Source organism: Bos mutus, chromosome 28 (genome assembly GCF_027580195.1).
Source record: "Bos mutus isolate GX-2022 chromosome 28, NWIPB_WYAK_1.1, whole genome shotgun sequence".
NCBI lineage: Eukaryota > Metazoa > Chordata > Mammalia > Artiodactyla > Bovidae > Bos > Bos mutus.
In genome coordinates, this window is record NC_091644.1 from 8,255,450 (window position 1) to 8,276,709 (window position 21,260).

Genomic DNA, 21,260 nt, shown 5'->3' on the forward strand with positions numbered 1-21,260 from the left:
CAACAGACCTGTAAACGTTGCCGATGCTCAGAGGAAAATCTGCCCACAGGAGGGTGCATCTGCCCCTTCGTGCTTAGTCTTCCTTTCTTCCCATCCTCTACCCTCCCTAATCCATCTGCCCCACCCCCAACTTTACAACAAGAAGTGACAACAGGAAGTCTCTCTCAAGCAGTTTTGAATTTCTCTGTTATTTGGTTTTCTACTTTGGTACACGGTAAATATAACCATATTTCACACAGAAGCTGACCTACCTCATTATGACAAGCCCCATAAAACAGAGCCCATATAAATCACCTGCCATGGTTTGGCTTCACCCGGCTGTCATTGCTAAAATCTCTATTTCTAAGAGCACAACAGAGAACGGTGGTTCAATCTACAGATGAACAAGCACAGGGTGAGCAGCAGCCAAGTCTGCCGGGCTGGAGAGAAACCAAAGACATGGGCTCCTCGGTAGCTGGCTGGCTGTCTGCAGAGACGTGAATGACACAGACAGACAAGCCACATGAAACCCTGGAGACCAGGGCAGCTGGAGAAACAGTCCACAGCTACAGCCCATCTATCAGACACCTCTGGCTTCTCAGCCCTAAGAGATTCTGAAATAAACGCAAAGCCCAAGATGGCTTAATACTGAAGCTGGTGGTACCTGCATTTTGGCCTCAATCACCATATGGGCAGGTTTTATCTTGGGGCTCCTGACAGTCTCTCTCCTGGACAGCACAGCCAGCCAACCCCTCACATCCCCCATGTCCCCAGGAAACCCCACAGCAAGACTCAGACAGGCTCTAAAATGTTTTGCCTTCAAAGGCCTGGAGATTGAAGGCAGTATCCAGAAACTTCTTCAGAGACACCAGATGAGTGTTCCTGTTCCCCGTGGCTGGTGCAGCTGCTGGGTCTCGGCCAACATACCTGGAGGAGGAGAGATAAGCTCAGGGGAAGGGCTGGGCTGGCTTCGCGGCTACCCTAGGACTGCATGGGGTCTATGCTTATCGTCACCCAGCTGCAGGAATGAAGAGCCTGAGGCTCCAAGGGGCTAAGTCAGTGGCCTAAGATCAAAGGTAGGAGATCTAAGACATGCAGGAGGTTCTCTAGTTGAGTTCTGGCCTCAGAACAAACACAAAGGTTTGCTCTCCATACGGCCATATTGAAGAGGATCCCTAATGGGGAAGATTCTCTGTCACTGACAGTCACAGAGCCAGCAGGGACTAGGGGGCCCAACTTCTTGGGTTTCAATACAGCCCGGAGAAGGGCAGTGGCCAGTGCCAGGTCACAAAGCAAATGGGGCAGGGCAGGCCAGGATGGGGCCCTGGCAGACACGAGGGCTGGGTGGCGGGCAGCCCCTGCACCCAGGTCAGGCCAGGATGGGGCCCTGGCAGACACGAGGGCTGGGTGGCGGGCAGCCCCTGCACCCAGGTCAGGCCAGGATGGGGCCCTGGCAGACACGAGGGCTGGGTGGCGGGCAGCCCCTGCACCCAGGTCAGGCCAGGATGGGGCCCTGGCAGACACGAGGGCTGGGTGGCGGACAGCCCCTGCACCCAGCCTTGTACCATACGGGCCGCGCCCGGCCCAGGACGGTCATGAAGCGGGGGCTGATGTAGTCGTAGTAGCCCATGTTCTTGTGCTCCTCCTGACACCACACCAGCTCCACGCCCGGGTACTTCTCTGCCTCTCGCTTGATCAGGTCGAAAGGAAACGGAGAGATCTGGGGCAGGGCAGGAAGAATGAAGGTCATAGCCAGGGGAAGGGGGGTCTGCCCACAGACAGGCCCCCCAGAGAGCAGCCACCACCCTCCTCACTGGCTCCAGCCCTGGCACGCTGCCCAGAGCCAGGGTACTGGCAATTGGGCCTTGCCCACCATGCTGAGCAGCCGAGGGGCCCAGGCGCACCTGCTCCAGGCGTGTGATGGCCACGAGCTCGTCCAGGCCCTGGCTGCTCCGCTCCTTCACCAGGTCATAGAACACCTTGCCCGTGCAGAAGATGAGCCGCCGCACCTGCCCAGGAGCCCGCGCCGCAGCCCCATCCTCAGGAATCACCCGCTGGAAACTGGTTCCTGGGGACCAGCAGGACATGGATGGGGTGTCGGCCCCCAGAGGGGCCAGAGCAGCCTGGGAATCAAGTCCACACTCCTGGCTCCTCCAGGCTCTCCTTGGCCACCGAGTCAAGCCCCAGATTTAGATCTGCAACATGAACCTCCTGAGCCAAACAACAGAACAGGAGACAGTGGACACCCTGAGACGTCCGGGGGACAGGAGTGGAGACAGCAGCTGCAGCCACGGGCAAAGCCCTGGGAGCACCAAGTTTAAAGTGATGGGGGCTGATGGGCAGAGCCCCTGGGGAGGACAGAGAAGGTGACATCACATTCCCATCTACAGAAGTGTTGTCTGTCCCAGACCTGCTCTCCAGCCAGTCATGCCCACCTCCCGCACACACTCAATTCCCCCAGTCATCAAACTGGAAAGTAAACCCTGGCATGGTTCTTCCTCCCTCAGCCCCAGAGCCCAGCTCCCAGCAGAGTCCCACAGGTTTTTCCTTCCTGATCTCATGCCAGGTGGCAGGGAAGCTATTGTGAGGTCACTGCATCCCAGGTGAGGACCCTGAGGCAGAGGGTTCACCAGCACTGAGTGTTCAGCCCACACGGTCCAGCCCAACGCCAGGGCTCTGCACTGCTGGCTCAGCCACTGGCCACATCTGAGGAGATGCCTTCACACGCGCAAGTGAGAACAAGCGCCTGCCCACGCCACTGAGGTCCCCGGACCAGCTCCCGCCCCTCCCCTACAGCCCAGGACCGTTTTCCCAGACAGCTCTGCTGTGACCAGCTTCAAGGCCCTAAATTTGCCCCCTTCATCCTCTATTGGGTCACATCTCAGTTCCAACACCAGGGCTGAGAGCTCTTGGAGGGGGTGCCAGGTGCCCAGGGCCAGTGATGCCTGTTGGACTCATGAGTGATGCCTATTGGGCTCATGAATGATGGATGAATGACTGACACTCAGCATCCCATGAACCAGGCAGAGCTGCAGCAGACCTCCAGCCTCTGAGCTCTTCCAGCGCAGCCAGGCCGGCCCTCCTGAGCAGCCACAGGGAGCTAGTGCACGCTCCTGAGCCTGGTTCTCAGCCCAAGTGACCTAGGCAGGCCCAGACATCTGGCCGCTGCACCAACCTCCCAATCCAGCTGCTGGCAGGGACTGTGTCAGAAGTTACAGGGCCAACAGAGCCACAGAAACAGAGGCTGCCCCATGGGCCCCCATCAGCCACCTCCCCAACCTGCCCAGGCACATACCGGATACCATCTGGTCAAAGCTGGACTTGGCCTCTGGGTGCCTCAGCAGAGATTTGGGTGTGAAGATGATCAGCTGGAAGGGAAACACGGTGGCTGGCTGCCGGCCTGCCCCCACTCAGCCAGGGCACCCTGCCCTTGACCCCTGCGTTATCCCAGCGATGACCAGGGTGGGTGGCTCACCGGCTTGCGGAAGGGCAGCAGGATCTGCCGGCGCAGCACGTGGAAGTAACTGGCCGGTGTGGAGCAGTTAACCACGATCCAGTTGCAGTCGTAGAGCTGTCTCACCTCAAAGTCCTGGGTGAATGCCTGGAGGGACAGGGTGCAGCTGGGAGGGGACCTGCCTGTGGTACCCATATCCTGGCCTTGCCAGGAGTAGCAGCGTGTGGCCCTGTCCTGGGGAGGGGCGGGGAGCGGGCAGTACTCACAGGGTAGGCATCTGAGTCGTCGTTGCTCATCTGCAGGAACCTCTCAGGCCTGGCTGAAGAGTGCTCTGGGCCCTGGAACAAATGCCAGATGGCCAGGCTGGCCAGAGTTCAGGGGGATTGGGGTCTGTCACAAGATACGGGGACCTGGGGCTCAGGGCAGGGTCTAGAGCGCTTCTGGAGGAGATGCCTAACTCCAGAATCTGAACCATAGAAAAAGCAAGGAATGTGGGAAGAGCAGGAAGGAGGGTCCAGCCAGAGCCAAACCGTGTGAGCACACAGGGCAGAAGGAAGAGTGAAAAGGCCAAGACGCTCTTTCTCTAGAACGTTCTGCCTTGCAGCAGTGACCATTTGCTGAGTGCTCCCTCTGTGCCGGACATGGTTCTACAGGCCTCACACACATCATTCTCTGCCCTGAAAGCAGCTCTGTGACGTAGATGAAGGTGAAGGGCGAAGACTTTAAGAAGCAACCTCAAGGTTACTCAGTCAGAAAGGGGCACTGCACACCCAGGTCTGCCTCCTCCTCCTCCCCTCACCCACGCGGCTGCTCCGCTCCATAAGACAGCAGGACACCCCACTGTCCTCCAAGCTGGCTCCCCATGGGACAGGGGTGGCTGCCCCTTGCTTAGGGGCAAAGCCCCGCGGACCCACAGCCACAGGTACCAGCCAGGCCAGCTCGGCTCCTCATCCAGCCTGGCTCCAGGTGAGAAGCCAGCTACCTCTACAACTGGGGGACCTTGGGCAGTCACAGGACTTCTCTCCTCGCATGTGAAACGGGAACAGAACCAATCTGGTGAGGATGCCACAGGATAATACATGGCATGGGAACTGCCCAGCACCATGAGACCTAGCTCTGAGCAGTGCTGATCAACCCCTGAACGTGTGACCAGTCCAAGCTGAGCAGGACATCCAGTCCAGCCAGGCAGTGACCAAGCCCCGGCCATGCTCTACCTGGTCAGGCCACACAGCCACCAGGGTGGGACCTCACGATGCGCCTCCTTCCCCTCCCCTGATGACCTGCATATCCTCCTTCTCCCCCACATATGGCCCCCCAACAACAGAGGTTCAAATCTCAGCGGCTAGCCGTGTGACCTCAGGCAGGCTATTCTACCTCTCTGTGTCTCAGCTTCCTTATCTGGCAAGTGGGAACAGGATCTGCCTCTTTAGGCTGTTGTAAGGATTGGAGGAGTTGCTACACAGAGGTTTTAAAGAGAGCTGGCACACAGCAGGCACGCGGACACGTCCGTTCCGTCTCTGACCGAGAGCAATAGTGTCATCCTCAGCGGTGCTGACACAGACCCACGGAGGCCCCACCCTGCGCCCTGTGGTTCCCAGGGGCTGGAAGGCACACGACCCCTCAACTCTGCAAGTGGCCAAGGGTCCAGCCACCCTCTTCCAGGCCAGCCACGCCCCCCTGCAGCGGCCCTCACCATGCCCTCCATGCCATGGGGCAGCAGCAGCACGATGCCATTGTGTCGCACCCACTTGGCCTGACCCGTGCTGATGAACTGGTCGATGATGCACTGGGCCGTGTTGTGGAAGTCACCAAACTGAGCCTCCCAGAGGACCAAGGCATTGGGGCTGGCCATGGCGTAGCCCAGCTCGAAACCTAAACAGAAGACACAGCGGTAGAGCCTGCCGCACGCTCTCACCAAGGGCTGGGGCTCCGGCCAGCCCAGCCCATCCTCACCCACCGTGCCTGCCCTGCCCATCCTTCCCTGGAGGCCGGAAGGTCCGGGGACTCCATGGGGCAGCTGACCACAGGCCCAGAGATGCCAACCTCAGCCCTGACCTCACATACAGCTGGCTTCAGCCTTAGCTAGACCAGGAGCCAAGTCCAAAGATACCCCGCAGAGGCCGCAGGGGCCACCTGCCAAGGAGTCCCTGCAAAATGAGCAGGGGTGCAGGGCCAGCCCCAGAGGCTGCTCCCCAGAAGGGGTGGCCAGTATCAGGGGTTCCTGCTTCCGGGAGGAGGCAGGTTCAGAGGAAGCAGGGCAGCTAAAGGCTGAGCCAAGGGAGAGTTGAGGATATAGTCTGGGGAGCCAGAGCCTAGGAAGAGCCTAGCCTGAGGACAGGGCCCCTGGGTGAGGTGGCACAGAAGACGAGGCAGGTGAGGAATGTGGAGGCGGCCAGGCCAGGAGGCTCAGGGCCAGCCAGCAGCAGTGGCCCCTAGTGGATTCAATGGGGTTTTTGTCTGGGCCCACTGATGCTACCCAGGGACAGGCTCTGGTATCCAGAGTCCCCATCCAGGCAAGACTGACCCTCAATTGGCCCTCTGAGGGCCAGATGGGACAGGACCACATCTCTGATGTAGCCTCAGGTGGAGGCCGCCCAACCACTGTCCCTCAGGGCTGTCCCATGAGCCAGGTCCACCCGGGGGCCTCCAAGCTCCTTCAGCCCCTCCCAGCTCCAGACCGTGGTCAAAACAACAAAGACAAGATGCCCTGAGGGGCCAGACCCTCTCTGAGCTGCAGGCAGTTCTGACCCACCCAGGACTCCGTACTCCGAGAGGGAGCTGTTGCACACGGTGTAGGGGGCCTGGTCAGGCCACAGGTGGTTCATCGGGACACACGTCCTCCGGTCGACGTCCTGATCGTGGAGAACGTGGTGCCGGTGGCTGGAAAGACAGACCAGGAAACGGTGGGAGGCGGCGGACTGGCCAAGACACCTGCAGCGCCCCACCGGCTGGCGGCCGCCGAGGAGAGCCAGGGCCATCCGGCCCCTCCTCTGGGCAGCCTCCCATCCCAGCAGCACCCGCCTCACACACGCCGCGAGGGTCTTGGAGCACAGACAGAAGAGTCTCAGCTTCCTACATAAGGAGGGTCCCATGAGACTAGCCATGCCAACCTCCCAGGCCCTGGGTAGAAAGAACCTGAGGCCCTAGGAAGCCATACTCCAGGGGCATTGTCCCCCTGCCCACCCTGCTAGCTCCCAGGATCACAGGAACTGCAGCACATAAGGAGGGGCCCCTGGCTGAACGCCAAGCCTCACGAGGACTGACGTGCAACGCAGGGTGCAGGGGAGCGGCCCCCTGAGCCCTGGCTGAACAGGGCCAGCGGTGATGAGGGACAAGGGAGGCACAGACAGTCTACTGAATTCTGGAAGCCACATCTCCAGGACTCACTAACATGGCAGAGACTGAGTTGAGATCCCAAACATCCGGGGTCCCAAACAGAGGGAATGTGATGGGGACAGCCAACAAGTGTAAAGTCCTCATCTGAACTCTAAACTGCAAACAAGAAAGACGGCAGTGGGGAGTGGGCTTGACAGTAGTTCAAAGGGAAACAAAAGATCTTGAGGACCATTGATGACCAGAAGACTTGACATCAACCAAGAGCTTACGCAGAGCAGTCAGCTCTGCATGCTGGCCCCATGGGGCAGAGAGGAGGCCAGGAGCTTTCAGATGGCCTGGCTATCTGATAAGTATTTCTTTGAGCTGTTCTCCATTTGCTGAACCATAGGTGTTCCAGATCTATTCAAAGGGCTCAAACAGCCAGTCAACTGTTTTAATCCCTTCTGACTCTGAAATTTTCCTTCCTTAGTTTTGAATGGTGGAGCATGAGGGCAGAGCCTAGAAATACCATGTGCGTCTCCTCAGTGAGGCACGGATGCAGCTCATTGTAGCACCTGGTCCGACAAGGAAAATCCTTTGAGGAAGTTCAGCAAAACACACAATGAGCAAATCAATCTGTGGACACTGGAGTTAACAATCACTCGAATTGCCAAGTTATTAACCTGTCATTCCTGAAACGTATCCAGCCTTCAAGCCTGGGAGGCTGATGAGGAAACAGTGATTAGGACACCAGTGAATTTAACGGAGTATGTATAGATCAATGTGTGCCAATTTCCAGTGGCCCTGGACCTGTCCTTGATTTGCCACAAGTTACTGGAGCCGTGTGGAGGCAGCTGTCCTGCCAGTGGGTGTCGGGAAAACAAAAGTGGGTCTTTCCTGCACGGTGGCCGGTGGTTTCTGTTTTTCCTCCAGACCATAACACTCAGCCAGGGATTGAAAAAAAAAAAAAAAATCAGTTCTAAGAAGCTTTCCTCTTAGCCCTCATTGAAATGATCATCCAAAGTCCCTGGGCCAACTGAGAGACCCCCAGCACAGCCGAACTCTCAGCTCTCCCCAGCGGCAAGGCTAATGCCCACGGGGCTTGGGCTCCTCCGCCCCCTAGCCTCACCTGAACGTGCCCCTCTCCACGTCCTGCCCACTGAGCCGCACGTGGATGCCCTCCTTGAGCAGGGAGCCGAAGGCCATGTACTCTGCCAGCGCCCAGTCCACCGTCCTCTTCCTGGTCATGTCTGCACGGCCCCGCAGGATTCGAGAGAGGCCTGGGGGAGGGAAGGGCCAGCCTGAGGGGCGCAGGAGCTTGGCCACCTCGCCTGGGACAGCTATGGTCCCCAGGCCCCGCACCAGGTGTGTGCATATTCATTGTGTACCCCCCCACACACAAGCCAGGGGCCTGGCAGGGCGCAGGGGACCCTCCTCCAGCCCCACCACCCCAGCCAATGCACTAGGCTGGCCCGCGCGTATGCCCCCACTGCCTCTGTCCCCGCGGGAAGGAGGAGGTGCCACTAGGTGAGCGTCAGCCACGCGCGCGTGCCACACACGCTGAGCAGGGCACATTTCTCCAATGAAACGCAGGTACTGACTTTCACTGCCTTTCAGATGAGAAGACAGGCTCAGGAGAGGAAAGTCACTCACTCTCCCTCATACAGAAGGTGCTTGGATCTGAGCCCAGGCTCCTGGCCCAGACTGGCCTGCCGTTGGCCCCACACCCACACAGACCTGCCGTGACTGCACACAGAGCTGGTGCCCCAGGACACCTGGGCTTGCCCCAGAAGTGGTGGAATCCTCTTGGAACACCCACAGCCTGCTCAGAGGGTGCACGGGGGCCCCACTACCACCACAGGGGCTCTTCAGGCTGCCTGAGTGGAGGCCACAACAGCTACAGCCAAGAAGCACAGCCAGTGGCCAGCTACTAGACCAGGGTCACCCTCTATCATCTGTCCAGTTTGGCACACTTGCCCCCCGGAATTCTAGACCCAACTGCCCCCTCCATCGGAAGCCTTTTTTTCCCCTACTCTCCTCCTGTCTGACCAAGGGGTACCCCTAACAAAGGCACTGGGGAAGCCCAAGGTGTCCGTGGAGGCCTGTGAGCAGCACTCACTGGGGAGCGTGGCACCCACATCTGTTCACCTGAAGGGTTATTATCACAGATCCCTCAAGGGCATGAGGGAAGCACAGAGAGCTCAGCTGGTCTGCCCACAGCCAAGCAGGGATGAGGCTGGGCCTCCCTGACTCCTGACACCACTTCCTTGGGGCCTGATGTCTGAGACAGTGGCCCATGCCAGACAGAAACCTCACCCACGTGGATCTTAAAGTCCTCCAGGGGCACAGAGCTGGCCACTTCACCAATGTGGGTCAGCGTGTCCTCAGGAACACCTGTGGCTGGGCACGTCATGCTCTTGGGCTCCCCATCCATGTTGAAGAAGCCTGAGAGGGCAGAGACTCTGTGACTTTTGGGAGGCAGGGGGGCCTCAGTTCCCCTGACCAGCCCATCTCCCTAGGCCTGCCTCTCCCACAGCCCCAGGGGGCTCTCAGCCACACGCCGCTCACTCACCAGGCCAGGGAGAGTCAAGCCAGTGCTTTATATGCAGGATTTTTTTATCCTTGGACTTGCCATACGCCTCCTCACAGATCCGATCATATTTGGCGATTTCTTCCTGAAATAAGAGTGAAGGCCTGGATTGAGGCAATGATGCCCTGGGCAGTCACAGGCTGAGTGACTGGTCCTTCTGACCATGTTCTAGAGGAATGGTCTTCCCCTAACCCAGAGGGACCTTGATTGATTTGATTTAGTCAATAAGTCATGTCCGACTCTTGCGACCCCATGGACAGTAGTCCGCCAGATTCCTCTGTTCATGGGATTCTCCAGGCAAGAATACTGGAGTGGGTTGCCATTCCCTTCTCCAGGGGATCTTCCCAACCCAGGAATCGAACCCGGGTCTCCTGCATTGCAGGCAGATCCTTTACCAACTGAGCTACCAGGAAGCTCAAGAGGGACCTTATGGCCAGAGTTTAAAGTCCCAGAGTTCAGGGGATCCTGGAAAGAGTCCATGGGATCGCAGTCAGCAAGGACTTGTGGGAGCCCAGGAAAGACTCACGGTCTTTGCTCTCGGAGCGCCTGAAAGAGGGAGGGCCAGCATATCCACAGAGAACACTGGGGACAACCCGGCTCAGGGCCGCCTCCCACAGGAAGCCTTCCTGGACTCCTGCCTTGGGTGGGCTTCCATGCATCGCCACACTGACTGAATCCCACCAAGTGTCTTTGGTCCTCTGTCCCCCTGGATAACTGGGGCTATCGCCAGCCCCCAGCCCTGGGCTGGTAACATCAGCAGCCCCTCCGAGTCTCGGCTCCAGCACGGTGCTGACGGGCCCACCTCAAACTCCTGCAGGGTGACTGTGCCCTCAGCGATGAGCTTGTCCGCGTACTTCTTCAGCACGGGCACCTGTCTGTGGATCTGCTTGTACATGAGAGGCTGCGTGAACATGGGCTCGTCCATCTCGTTGTGGCCACGCCGGCGGTAACAGACCTGCGGGGCAGAGGGTGCCCAGGCAGCGTGGCTGACACAGTCACTGCCACTGGGGCACACCTGGCCGGCCACACCCTTCAAACCTCAGCAGCTCTCATGGTCACCCGCCACCAAATGCTCGCCCCCAGGCCTCTGCAGAGACTGCACCCAGTGGCACCCAACCTGCTGCCCAGCCCTGACTGCTGAAGATGCTGCAGCCCTGGCGAGCTTGGCACAGCAGGGACAGCTGAGCCCACCCAGCCGGGGCCCCCCTCACCCACCAGGTCTACCACGACGTCTTTATTGAAGGTGTTCCTCCACTCGGCTGCCACGCTGCACACATATATCACAGCCTCTGGGTCGTCTGCGTTCACATGGAAGATGGGTGCATTGACCACGCGGGCCACGTCGGTGGGGTACGGGGAGGAGCGGGCCATCCGGGGGTCCGTGGTGAAGCCAATCTGCAGAAGCAGGAGGCACTGAGAGCTGGACAGCTACAGCTGCCTAGAAGGCCGGGGGTCTGGCAGCTGGGGAAGGGGTGCCTTTGCCTTGAGGTCCATCAGGCATGGCCAGGAGGTGATGGGGACATGACCAGGTAACAGTGGGTGACCTTGAAATCACGGGGACAGCAGCACCACCAGGTGAATCACACCCGCTCTTTCTCCTGCAATCGTTTGTATATAGTGGGAGCAGGGAGCCCAAGTTGGGATAGAACCCAGTCTCACCAATTACTAACTATACAACCTTGGGCCAGGCACTTAAACTCCCAAAGCCTCGGTCTCCTCATTGATTAAAAGGGCTCATTAAATTCCTACCTCACAGGGTTATACTGTGAAGATTAAATGACTTAAATGACTATGCAAATAAAGTCATTAACCCAGGGCTTTACAGGTTCAGAAGAAGAGCTGTCATTAACCACAGCTGCCTTAAAAGCAAAAGCTGTGAGAGCCGTGTTCTAAGACTGGGTCACATGGAGCTAAAGGCAGCATCTAATTTTATATGTGCAGCCTCTGGGGTAGGTGATGGTTGTACCCGTCTTCCTCTATCCCTACAGCTTTATCATATATATGTGTGTGTGTGCACACATACATGGGGATGGGGGAGAGAAGGACAGAGAGATAGATACACACAGAGACACACACACAGATGTACACTCCTCCCATTCCACAGACCAGGAAAGCAAGGCTGAGAGGTCAGGCACCTCACTGAAGGCACGCTCTGCTAAGTGGCAGAGCAGTGGGCTTAGAAGCAGGACTGTCCCTGTCTTCTCCTCAGAGTGCTGCCTGGACCAGGAACAGATACCGCTGCTGAGGCCGGCACGCAGCCCTGGCCCTCACCTGGTTGTTGACGACAACATGCACGGTACCGTTGGTGGTGTAAGAGGGCAGATCGCTCAGGTGGAAGGTCTCATAGACCACGCCCTGGCCAGCAAAGGCGGCGTCCCCGTGGACCAGGATGGACATGACCTGCAGGACAGGGTATCAGTCAGGAGGGCCCCCATGCTCCAGCCTGTGCCGCCCAGCCCCAACCCTGAACCTTGGAGTCTACCCCTCGGAGCTCACCCCTCAGGAGCCCGGCCCACAGAACCCAGGTCCTCGGGGCCCAGGAGCTCACCTTCTTGCCCTGGGCGTCCCCGCGGTAGAACTGCTCCGCCTTCGTCTTCCCCTGCACCACGGGGTCCACAGCTTCCAGGTGGGAGGGGTTGGCCACGAGCGACAGAGTGATATTCCTGTTCGTGACGCGATTGATCCGCTCGTGGTACATGCCGAGGTGATATTTGACATCTCCGGAACCCTGAAGGTTGAGGTGGCCTGTGATGAAGGTCCCCACCATCCCAGACATGCAAGTCCACAGTGGGGCTGGGACATCCCCTGGAGTCTGCTCCCTGGGAAAGTCGTGCTGTCCCTGACTCACCCCTGCATTCCTCCCCCAACCCTGGCACACGCCCTGCTTGTCCTCTAGCTGCTCTAAGAACGGCCGGCAGGTTCCCTGGGTCGTGATCCCTCATCAGAGCCCCTGCTCATTATCAGCAACCACACTCTCCGCGTGAATGATGGCAGAGTTGGGGACGGGTAAGGCAGCCTTAGGACGGGGCCAGCGACAGTGAAGGCCAAGAAACGAAGGTCAGCTCTTAACTGGAGTTAAGACCATGGGCCAGGCCTCTGGGAAAACACTGGAGCAGGACCCCTACTAAAGTCCTTTCACCAAAGTAAGCAAGAATGTTCACACAACAGACAAAAGCACAGTAGCAGGGAAACATGACATACTTTATGATCTTAGAGCGAGGAGTCTTTCCAAACAACATACAAACCTCAGAAGCCACAAAGGATAAGACGGCCAAAATCTAATATATTTGTCAAGGGGGAAGAAGATCCACGCACAGTATTAGGGGGCAAGAAAATCAAGCTGGGAAAATATTTATCACACAAATGCAAGCAAAGGGCAAACTCCTTCAATACGTAAAGCACTTTTCACCAAGACCCCAGGGAAAAATAAGCACAAGCCAGGAAAAGGAATTTACAGGAAAAGGCATACATGGTTTAAAACATGTGAGAAGACACTCACATTCATAGCAGAGAAATATGTTCAAATGCAGTCACTTCTGGACCTATCACATTGGCAAAGATGGAAAGGGTGGATGGAGTAAGGGAAGGGGGGTGTGGCCTGGGACTCGCAGCAGGCAGACTCGCCGCTGTCTGCAAGCTGTTTGGAGGGCAATTCAGTCCTGCCTCCTCAGCTTCAGCCACGACATTTCTCAGACACTATCTAGAAATGCACACACATGTGTGCAAAAACACTCATTCCACCACCTAATGCTCATCAACAAGAGACAGTGGAAACCAGAGGGGCATTATAAGCCCGGGGAGTTTGGCATGTTGTGGCGGCTCATTAAGGGAAAACAGCAAGGTGCCCAGCGGCATCTCGAGCTGCTCCCCGGCCTCTTACAAATAAAGCTGTGCTGGACGCCTATATGCGTTTGCATTGCGTGGCACATTTCTGGAATGTTCCACCTTAACATGAAAACTGACCACAGCACAGCCTCCAGGGAGCAGGAAAGCAGCCTCAGAAGGGAAACTTGCTCTCACTATGAAATCTTTTCTTCAAATGATGCTCACATTGTTTTTTCAATTAAGAAAAAAGTAAATTTGTTTAAAGAGCTCTTTGGCCAGGTTTTACAGTTCACTCACGTCATCTGTAATTGCTCACAACCTATTCTGGGACCAGGAATTTTTATCCCCATTTTACAGGAAAGCAAAGTGAGACTCAGAGAACAAAGGTGCCTGAGCAAAGTGAACACGGTGGTGGGAAGAGCGCGAGTTGGGAGCCAGCAGATGTGGATTCTAGTCCCGCTCTGGTCTAACATGCTGGATGGATGGTGGGAAGGTCGCGAGTTGGGAGCCAGCAGACGTGGATTCTGGTCCTGCTCTGGTCTAACGTGCTGGATGGATGGTGGGAAGGTCGCGAGTTGGGAGCCAGCAGATGTGGATTCTAGTCCTGCTCTGGTCTAACGTGCCGGATGGCTCTAGAGCAGTCATTTAACGTGGCTCATTTTAACAAAGCATCCTCCAGTGCTGGGTGCTGAGGCTTCGGGGTAAGGTCCCTGCCCTCACCTTGCTACCAGCCTGGATGGGAAAACAGACAGATAGACATACACACACACACACACCCACCCACACACACACACACACACCCACCCACCCACCCACCCACACCCCCGGAAAAGGCCAGAGCAGACATGGTTCTTCAGGCAAAGGGAGCACAGAGGAGGCACAGACAGCTGTCCTGCCTGGAGGACCAGGAGAGCCATCAGACGGGGTGACGGGCAGGACGTGAAAGAGACAGCGAGAGGAAGAGAAGATGGCAACGTGGCTGAGGGCCCAGCACGCACAAAATCATGGGATACGCGGCCTACATGACACGAAAACATACCAGGAAGTGGGTGAGGGTGGAAAGCTGTGCCCTCTGCTCATCAGTGGGCACAGGAAACTGTCCTGACCTCCCAACACTGTGCTGGGCAAACAAGTGAGTGAGGAGTCCTTAGAGGCAGGCAGGCAGGACTCTGGGCACAGAGACACAGCCACAGGGGCTGAACTGAGTAACTTCAGGCACTCCCCTGCACCTCTCTGGGCCTCAGTTTCCCTGGCTGGGGAGAGTAGGTTGGCCCAGATCATCCAGGATTCTCCTAGTTACCCGAGATCAGAGCACTTGGCTCCAAAGCACCTGAGGAGCCTCACACTGACCCCCCGGCCCTTCTCCCACTCTTCTGCATGGCTGCCCATCTCCCAAATACCCAGCTCTCCAGGGGCTCTGGCGCCCACACTTGGCACCCACCTCGTCCGCCGCCTCCAGCTTGGGATCAAACTGGCAGAAGATCTGCTCCAGGTCCTTGCGAATAACATTGGCCAGCACATTCAGCCTGCCTCTGGGGCCAGAGGGGATAGGGCTCTCACCTGGCACAGAGGCCACCTCCCTCCATACACCCCAGCATAACCATGCTCCCTGCCCACCTAGGACCCAGCAGGAACAGCGTGGGCACTGGGACCCCAGTCCTCTGACCCTGTCTCAATCTGCAAGGCAGGTGAGCAGCTCTGGCTGGCCAGCTGTCCCTGGCCAGCAGACACCCACACCCCTCAGACTCAGGAGGCCTTCACGAGCAGGGAGCCACCCAGCCTCATGGCCGAGTGTCCACTCACCCCCTCCCTGACCCCAAAGCTGAGCCCAACCCAGAATCTTGACCCCAACCTGCTAACGCAACGCAACCGCTCCCACACGGCTCCCCAGCCCAGCCTAGCAGCATCTTGGAGCAATATACAGAAGAGGTGACATTTCTGCCCTTAGGAGTCACCAGAGGACCTGTCCAGATGAGCTTAGGTCTGGTGGGTGGGAGGGGGCGTCCAGGGGGGCTGTGGGGAAGCAGCTAGGTCCAGGGATTCTCCAGTCCAGCCTGAACTTCCCACCATGGGGCAATATAATCAAGGGTGGACACCAGCCTGAGGCAGGCACAAGGCATGACTCAGAACTCGCTTCCCACAGCCCAACAGCAGACGCCAGCCCTAGGTCTGCACATACTCTGGTGTGACCTCCAGCCCCACAGGGCCCTGTGACAGAAGGGCAGCCCTCTTCCGGTGGGCTTCTCTCTTGTTCTGTGGAGGGAGGGCTGTGTGGACACAGGAACCAGATGAACACCCCTCAGCCCCTTTGGGGAAAGCCCTCAAGTCTCAGAGGCCCTTTCTCAACCATGGAGGCTTGGCCAAGGGCAGTCCTCCGCTCCGAGAAGCCTCCTCAGGCCAGGAGCCCGTGCAGCGCCATCACAAAGCCTCAGAGCTGCCCGACGACCCAGCACCATTCTCTCCCCACCCCCCACAGTTCTACTGAAGCCATGCCATCCTGAAACCACGGGGTCCTCTCTGCTCCCTCCAGGGCACAGAGCCTGTGAGACAAAGCCTGGACTCCTGGCAGGCCAGCCCACGGATGGGGACCCTCCTCACACTTCATCGTGATGCCCCAGTGCTGAAGCAGTAGGGTACTGGCCCCCTGTGAGCGGCTGGAAATGGGCATGGGAAATACCGAGGCTTTGCCCCTCAGACAGACAGCATGTCCTGTCCCTGCCCATTCAGCAGGACCCCTGGCCACCTTGGCTGCATTCCTCATTATCCCACAGGCTCCAGCTCAGAGGTAACTGCCCAGTGGCCAGGCCAACCTTCCAAGTCTTTATCACGGTCCCAGGGAAATGAGTGGTCAGCTAGCAGCCAGGGAAAGAGGCATCAGCTGACCTCAGAGACCTCCCACCAGGTGAGGCCAACCCAGGCCCACGTGTCCAGGCTCTGCCCTCACTTTCCTGGGCTGTGCCACTCCACAGGAACCTCAAGTAGCATGACATAGCCCCTTCTGTCATCTCAGTATTGCTGGGGATGGCGGCAGTGTGGTGAGAGAGAAACTGAGCCCAAGAGAACCCGGTTCCAGAGGCTTTGGCCACACGCTCAGCTCTTCCTGTGATGAGCAAGCCAGGGCCCAGGGACTCAGAACTTTCCAGACCCCTTTGCCTCTACCCCCAGGTCCCAACACCACCCCTACTCTGACTTTCAAAGCCTCACATCTATCTCAGAAGCACAAGGCTGAGGCAGGGAGGACCCACCTGTGGGGCATCCCCAGGATGACGTTCTCGATCCCCATCTCACTGGATTTGTCGATGATAGTCTTCAGGGCCGGGATCATGACCTCACAGCCCTCCAGGCCAAACCGCTTCTCTGAAGACCACTTCCTGGCCAGGAAGTCTTCAAACCTGCTTGGGGAGGGGAAGAAAGGGGTGGTGAGGCAGGGGCTTGTGGGGGCTATTCCTGAGGGCTTGGAGTAGGGTGCCAGGACAGAGGAAGCTACGAAGTCACATCTCTCTGCACAGTCCAGGGCCTGGCACAGACACCATGATGCCCCACCAGCAAGGAGCATAGGTCTGGGGGAGGCTGAGGCTCCTCCCAGCTTAACCAGAGGCCTCTGGCTGCACCCATTCCCGGTAACCACCTTCTCTTCCCCTGCCAGTCAAACTACTGCCACTAGCCATTCCACTCTTCTCGGCTCGCTGCCCTCCAGCACACAGGTGCCCTGGAGCCCTCTCATCATGTTCCAAAGACCTCCTCATGGCTCAATTCAAATTCCAGCCCACACGTCACTTCTCAGGGAGCCACTTTATTCCCAGCAGCTGGGTCAGGGGCTCCTCCAGGGCCCCACGGTCCTAGGCAGACCCAGCTTCACAGAAGTCCAGCTCTGCCCTACCTGCAGGAAGCCCCTGCTACACTCACTCCACGCAGGGACATCCTTATGTCACTTCCATCCTCGTTCAGTGTCATGATCTCCTGGAGCCCCACCCAGTCCTGCCTTCACTTGCCAGGTACCTCCTCATCAGCTAGGGCTTGGGATGTCTCAGACAGCGCTGGAGCAGGCCCCCCAGCCACTGGGGCTTCCAGGGAGGTGCTGGGGGCCCGACCTCATGGAGCGCACTAGCCGGGCCAGCAGGGTCCGCTTCTCCTCGCTGGAGAACTGCATCACGCCCGGGCTCTCGAACTTCTGCCGGATCCACTGGCACTGCTCAACATCGTTGATGAACATGAACTCCAGACCAATGTGCTGGCAGTACGTGCTCTGTGGGGACAGGGGAGCACTCCACGAGGAGCCAGGAAGACGACGGACAGCCTCGGGGTCTGGAACAGGAAAGGCAGTGCCCTCCCTCCCTCTAAGGCACGCTGGAGAGCTTCATCAGGTGTGCCCGACACGCCTGCCCGTGCTCACCTCCAGGCGCCTTATGATCTCCCGCAGAGAAAGGGTGTTTTCGGAGCCTCCAATAAAAGTGGTTGTGGGCAGCTGGAACTCCTTATCCAGGTCAGCCTCCTGCAGGTCGTAGAAGGCTGGGAGGCCGGTGGGGCAGAGTCAGGGCGGCAGACAGGAGAAAGGGAGGTGAGGCGCAGGTGAGCCTAGCTGCATCCCTAGACCTCCTAACAGTGCCCCAGCACCCTCCCACCATGTCCAGCCTAAAGGTCAAGGGCCCTCTGTCCACAGCACACAGGGCGTGAGAGTCAGAACCGAGCTTGCCGTCACAAGGATGGGCCTGGACAGGTGTCTCAAACTTGCTGAGTGCGTGCACCAGCTGGGGAGGATGGAGAGCCCTCCCTTGCAGGGACCCGACGCATAGATGGGCGAGGGTCAGAAGAAAGCCTCTCAGGCTGATGGCTGAGACCCGAGACCCAGGGGCACCGCAGGCTCAGTGCCCTCACTAGGCACAGGCATCAGCTGGCTCGCGTTGCCAGGGCAACAGGAGAGGGTGTTGATTCTCACCGAGTTTATCGACGGTGGTGATTAAGTCTGAGGGCACGAAGGAGTCCAGGTCCGCATCCAGGATGCCCAGGGGGTCCAGCTGGGCCACATGGTGGCCCCGGATCTGGAGAGGAGGAAAGGCCCAGGCAGACTGGAGCACAGCCGGGCAGACCCACCAAGACCGAGACTCTGGGCCCCTCACTTCCGGCTTCAGAATTTCAAGTTTCCACACTCCCAGCGCCCAGGCCTTAGCAGGCCTGTGAAACCCCAGCACAGCAACTGAGGTGGCAGGAGCTCAACTCGGTTTAAAAGTACATGGTGCAGTTTTCAGAAACAGGAAAGAATGCATACACAAAAATAATTACCATGGTACTATTAGTAATTGCAAAATTCTAAAACTTCCCAAACGTCCATCAGCAGGACGCTGACAAATGGATATGGGAAATTCATGCGGGCACAGAGTTGCTCAAAGGAATGAGGAAAATTCCTAACTGCTACAATGAGATTGTCTCCACAAAATACTCTTAAACAAAAAAGCAAATTACATAAAAATGTTTGTGATAAACTATCATCTAAGAAAGGAAAGACAAAAGTAAATATATGCACTTGCATATATTTGTATCTATTTGAATGTCTACAAATAAATGTGTGCATTAGAACAATATGTAGTAAAATAATAAAACCAAAAAATAAGAAAAATTATTACCTACAGAGAAAGGACAAAATAGGGCAGAGTGTCAGGGCTAGAAGCTAGACTTTTAAGACTATATCTTGCTTTTGGAATCTTATAAATATTTTATATCACTATAAAACAAAATTAAGAATTCTGTAAAGCAATTATCCTTCAATTAAACAATAAATAAATTTTTTAAAAACAAAATTAAGTTTTAAAAATTGAAAGTAAGATAAATGAATTAATGCATCCATTTTGTGGCACAACTATATAGAGAGGAACTATTTCAATTGACTAACAGAATGCTCCCCAAAGGCAAACAGGACTGCAGAAATAAAAAGATCATAAATTCATTTATATTACCAACCAGCAGTGGTAGTACTAGAATTGTATTCTTACCTTGTCATGTATGGATTATGAGAAAAATCAAATAAGTCATTGTATTGCATCTTTGAGAACCTCTACTTTTGATATTTTTAAAAGGAGATGGTGATATAAGATTGATGAGGTCAAAGACAAACCTTAAGTCCTATATTTGACGTGTATAGAAGCATCAGTACAAACCTATAAAGTATGGTATCTTTAAAAAAAACTACGTATTTCCTGTCTCTAACCATCAAAAGAACCCAAAAGTCATGACCAGACCAATAACAGCAAATACTCCCTCACCCCCTGGAGAACTGACTTATTAGAAATATACAAGATGAGCTCAAATCATCTTATCCTACCAAACACCACTGAGGCTGGGAATAAGGACACATTTTGAGCAACAACAAGGAGAATATCTGTAGCAGACTGAAACTCATCAAATGTGTTTAAATCCATGCATTCATATCATACTAAGAAAAAGAAGAAAAACCTTTATTTGCCATATTTGGAAGATGCTAGGGAACCAAATCATAATTTTGAAAATCCATCGATAAAAGGGAAAAAAACCAAGCACTGATCCTACCTTCCCTGTATAATTTGTACTTGAGGCCAAATGGAGCTAACAAAGGAAAATTTCTCCCCACGGAAATATTCCAGGTACCAAACAAAGACAGAATTAGACTATCACCACTTTTACGGCTCCTAATGACTTAATGCATCCAGGAAATTATCGTCCTTAGCTACTAACTGATGAAGTGCCATCACCACCAGGAAGCTGATTTGCAACAAAGAAATCAAATCTATGTTGGGTCAAGCACCTAGATATAACCACCACTTTACAGAAATTACATGGGGCAAAGGATCAGACAAAGTGATACCATGCGGATGCAATCAGCAACATCCAGACTCGAGAAAACTCTACAGGACAAACAAGGAGCACAAAAGTAACGCAGAAGGACCTGCAGAGCGGAGAACAAGAGCTTAAGAGCCATGTCAACATCACAACCGGTGGCTTTATCTGAATCTCAATTCAAATAAGCAAAAAAAAGACATCCTAAGACAAACAGGCACAAATGAATACCAATTGGGTATCTGATGACATTAAAGATTATTACTATTTTTAGCAGTGATAATGCCATTATGTATATTTGTAAAGTTTTAAAGGAGACTTTATCTCTGGAAATACATGCTGAAACGTTCAATGAATGAAATGAAATGACATCTGGGATTTGCTTCAAAATAATCAGTGGCCTGGGGGTGGAGCCGGAGGTGGGTAAGATGAAACAAGAGCAGCCCTGTAATGATGGGCTTGAGGGTTTGAGACACGATTCTTCTACATTCTATATGTTTGCAAATAAGCAGCAGCTTGGGTTTTTTTTTCAGTGCTGTATGCAGGTGAGTCAAACCGGAGCTCAGCCCCAAGCTGGCCTGTGAGGTGCTGCAGCCCACCCCATAAGTAAGTACTCACCATCAGGCAGATTTTTATCAAGCCAGTACAAGGTAACCTTCCTGAATCCAGAGACCAACCTGCTGGAAGGACCCTGGTGCTGTGATCTCAGACAACGAAAGACCACAGACCTGCTGCAGAACTGAGACTATGCTTGGAAGATAAGGCCCTCAGGCCGCACTGTGAATGATACCTTATATTTCATACAAAGTTTTATATTCCTTGTTCTTCTTTTTCAAAGTCAACAGTTAGATAGCTTCCTGCCTCTTACCCAGCCAAGACAAACATCATTACAACCAATGCTGTTTGCTCCCAAGTGGCCCACGATCCACGGGTTCTGAGGCCAATAGGGGAGCCTGATCCTGTGGACTGTCCCTCTTCCGCCCCAGCACAGCTGGCACGCCCTGGGTGGGCAGCTGCCAACCCACACAGAATGCCTCATTCAGGGGCAAGGTCCCCTTTCCATTTGCTAAGGCCTCCCTCTCCCCCCGAGTTCCTGCAGCGGCTTGTGCGACACCCTCCCACCAAGTCTCTGCCAGGATGCCCTTACCCTTCCTTCTGCATGTCTTCAAGACAAGTTTCTCTTATGAAATACCTTCGGCTGCCAATTCCCAGAGAGATCCTAAATGATTACATTTTTATGGAGTGAACACCCAGAACAGCCCTCCAATTAGTACTGTTGAGTCAAGACCA

At 55.6% G+C, this 21,260-nt stretch overlaps 1 protein-coding gene across 1 annotated transcript; it reads right to left on the reverse strand.

Annotated features, from left to right (window-relative positions):
* Positions 1-212: 212 nt before the first annotated feature.
* On the reverse strand, positions 213-17,565 carry OGDHL (oxoglutarate dehydrogenase L). Its single transcript, XM_070364481.1, has 18 exons — positions 17,255-17,565; positions 16,409-16,555; positions 14,605-14,695; positions 11,887-12,066; positions 11,610-11,738; positions 10,554-10,733; positions 10,141-10,293; positions 9,321-9,423; positions 9,065-9,193; positions 7,878-8,028; positions 6,186-6,313; positions 5,127-5,305; positions 3,700-3,771; positions 3,455-3,580; positions 3,275-3,347; positions 1,884-2,047; positions 1,545-1,699; positions 213-906 (listed from the first exon to the last, which is right to left on the reverse strand). Exons 1-18 carry the CDS (start codon positions 17,374-17,376, stop codon positions 783-785), a joined length of 2,406 nt encoding a protein of 801 aa, XP_070220582.1. The 5' UTR covers positions 17,377-17,565; the 3' UTR covers positions 213-782.
* Between the last annotated feature and the right edge of the window lie 3,695 nt (positions 17,566-21,260).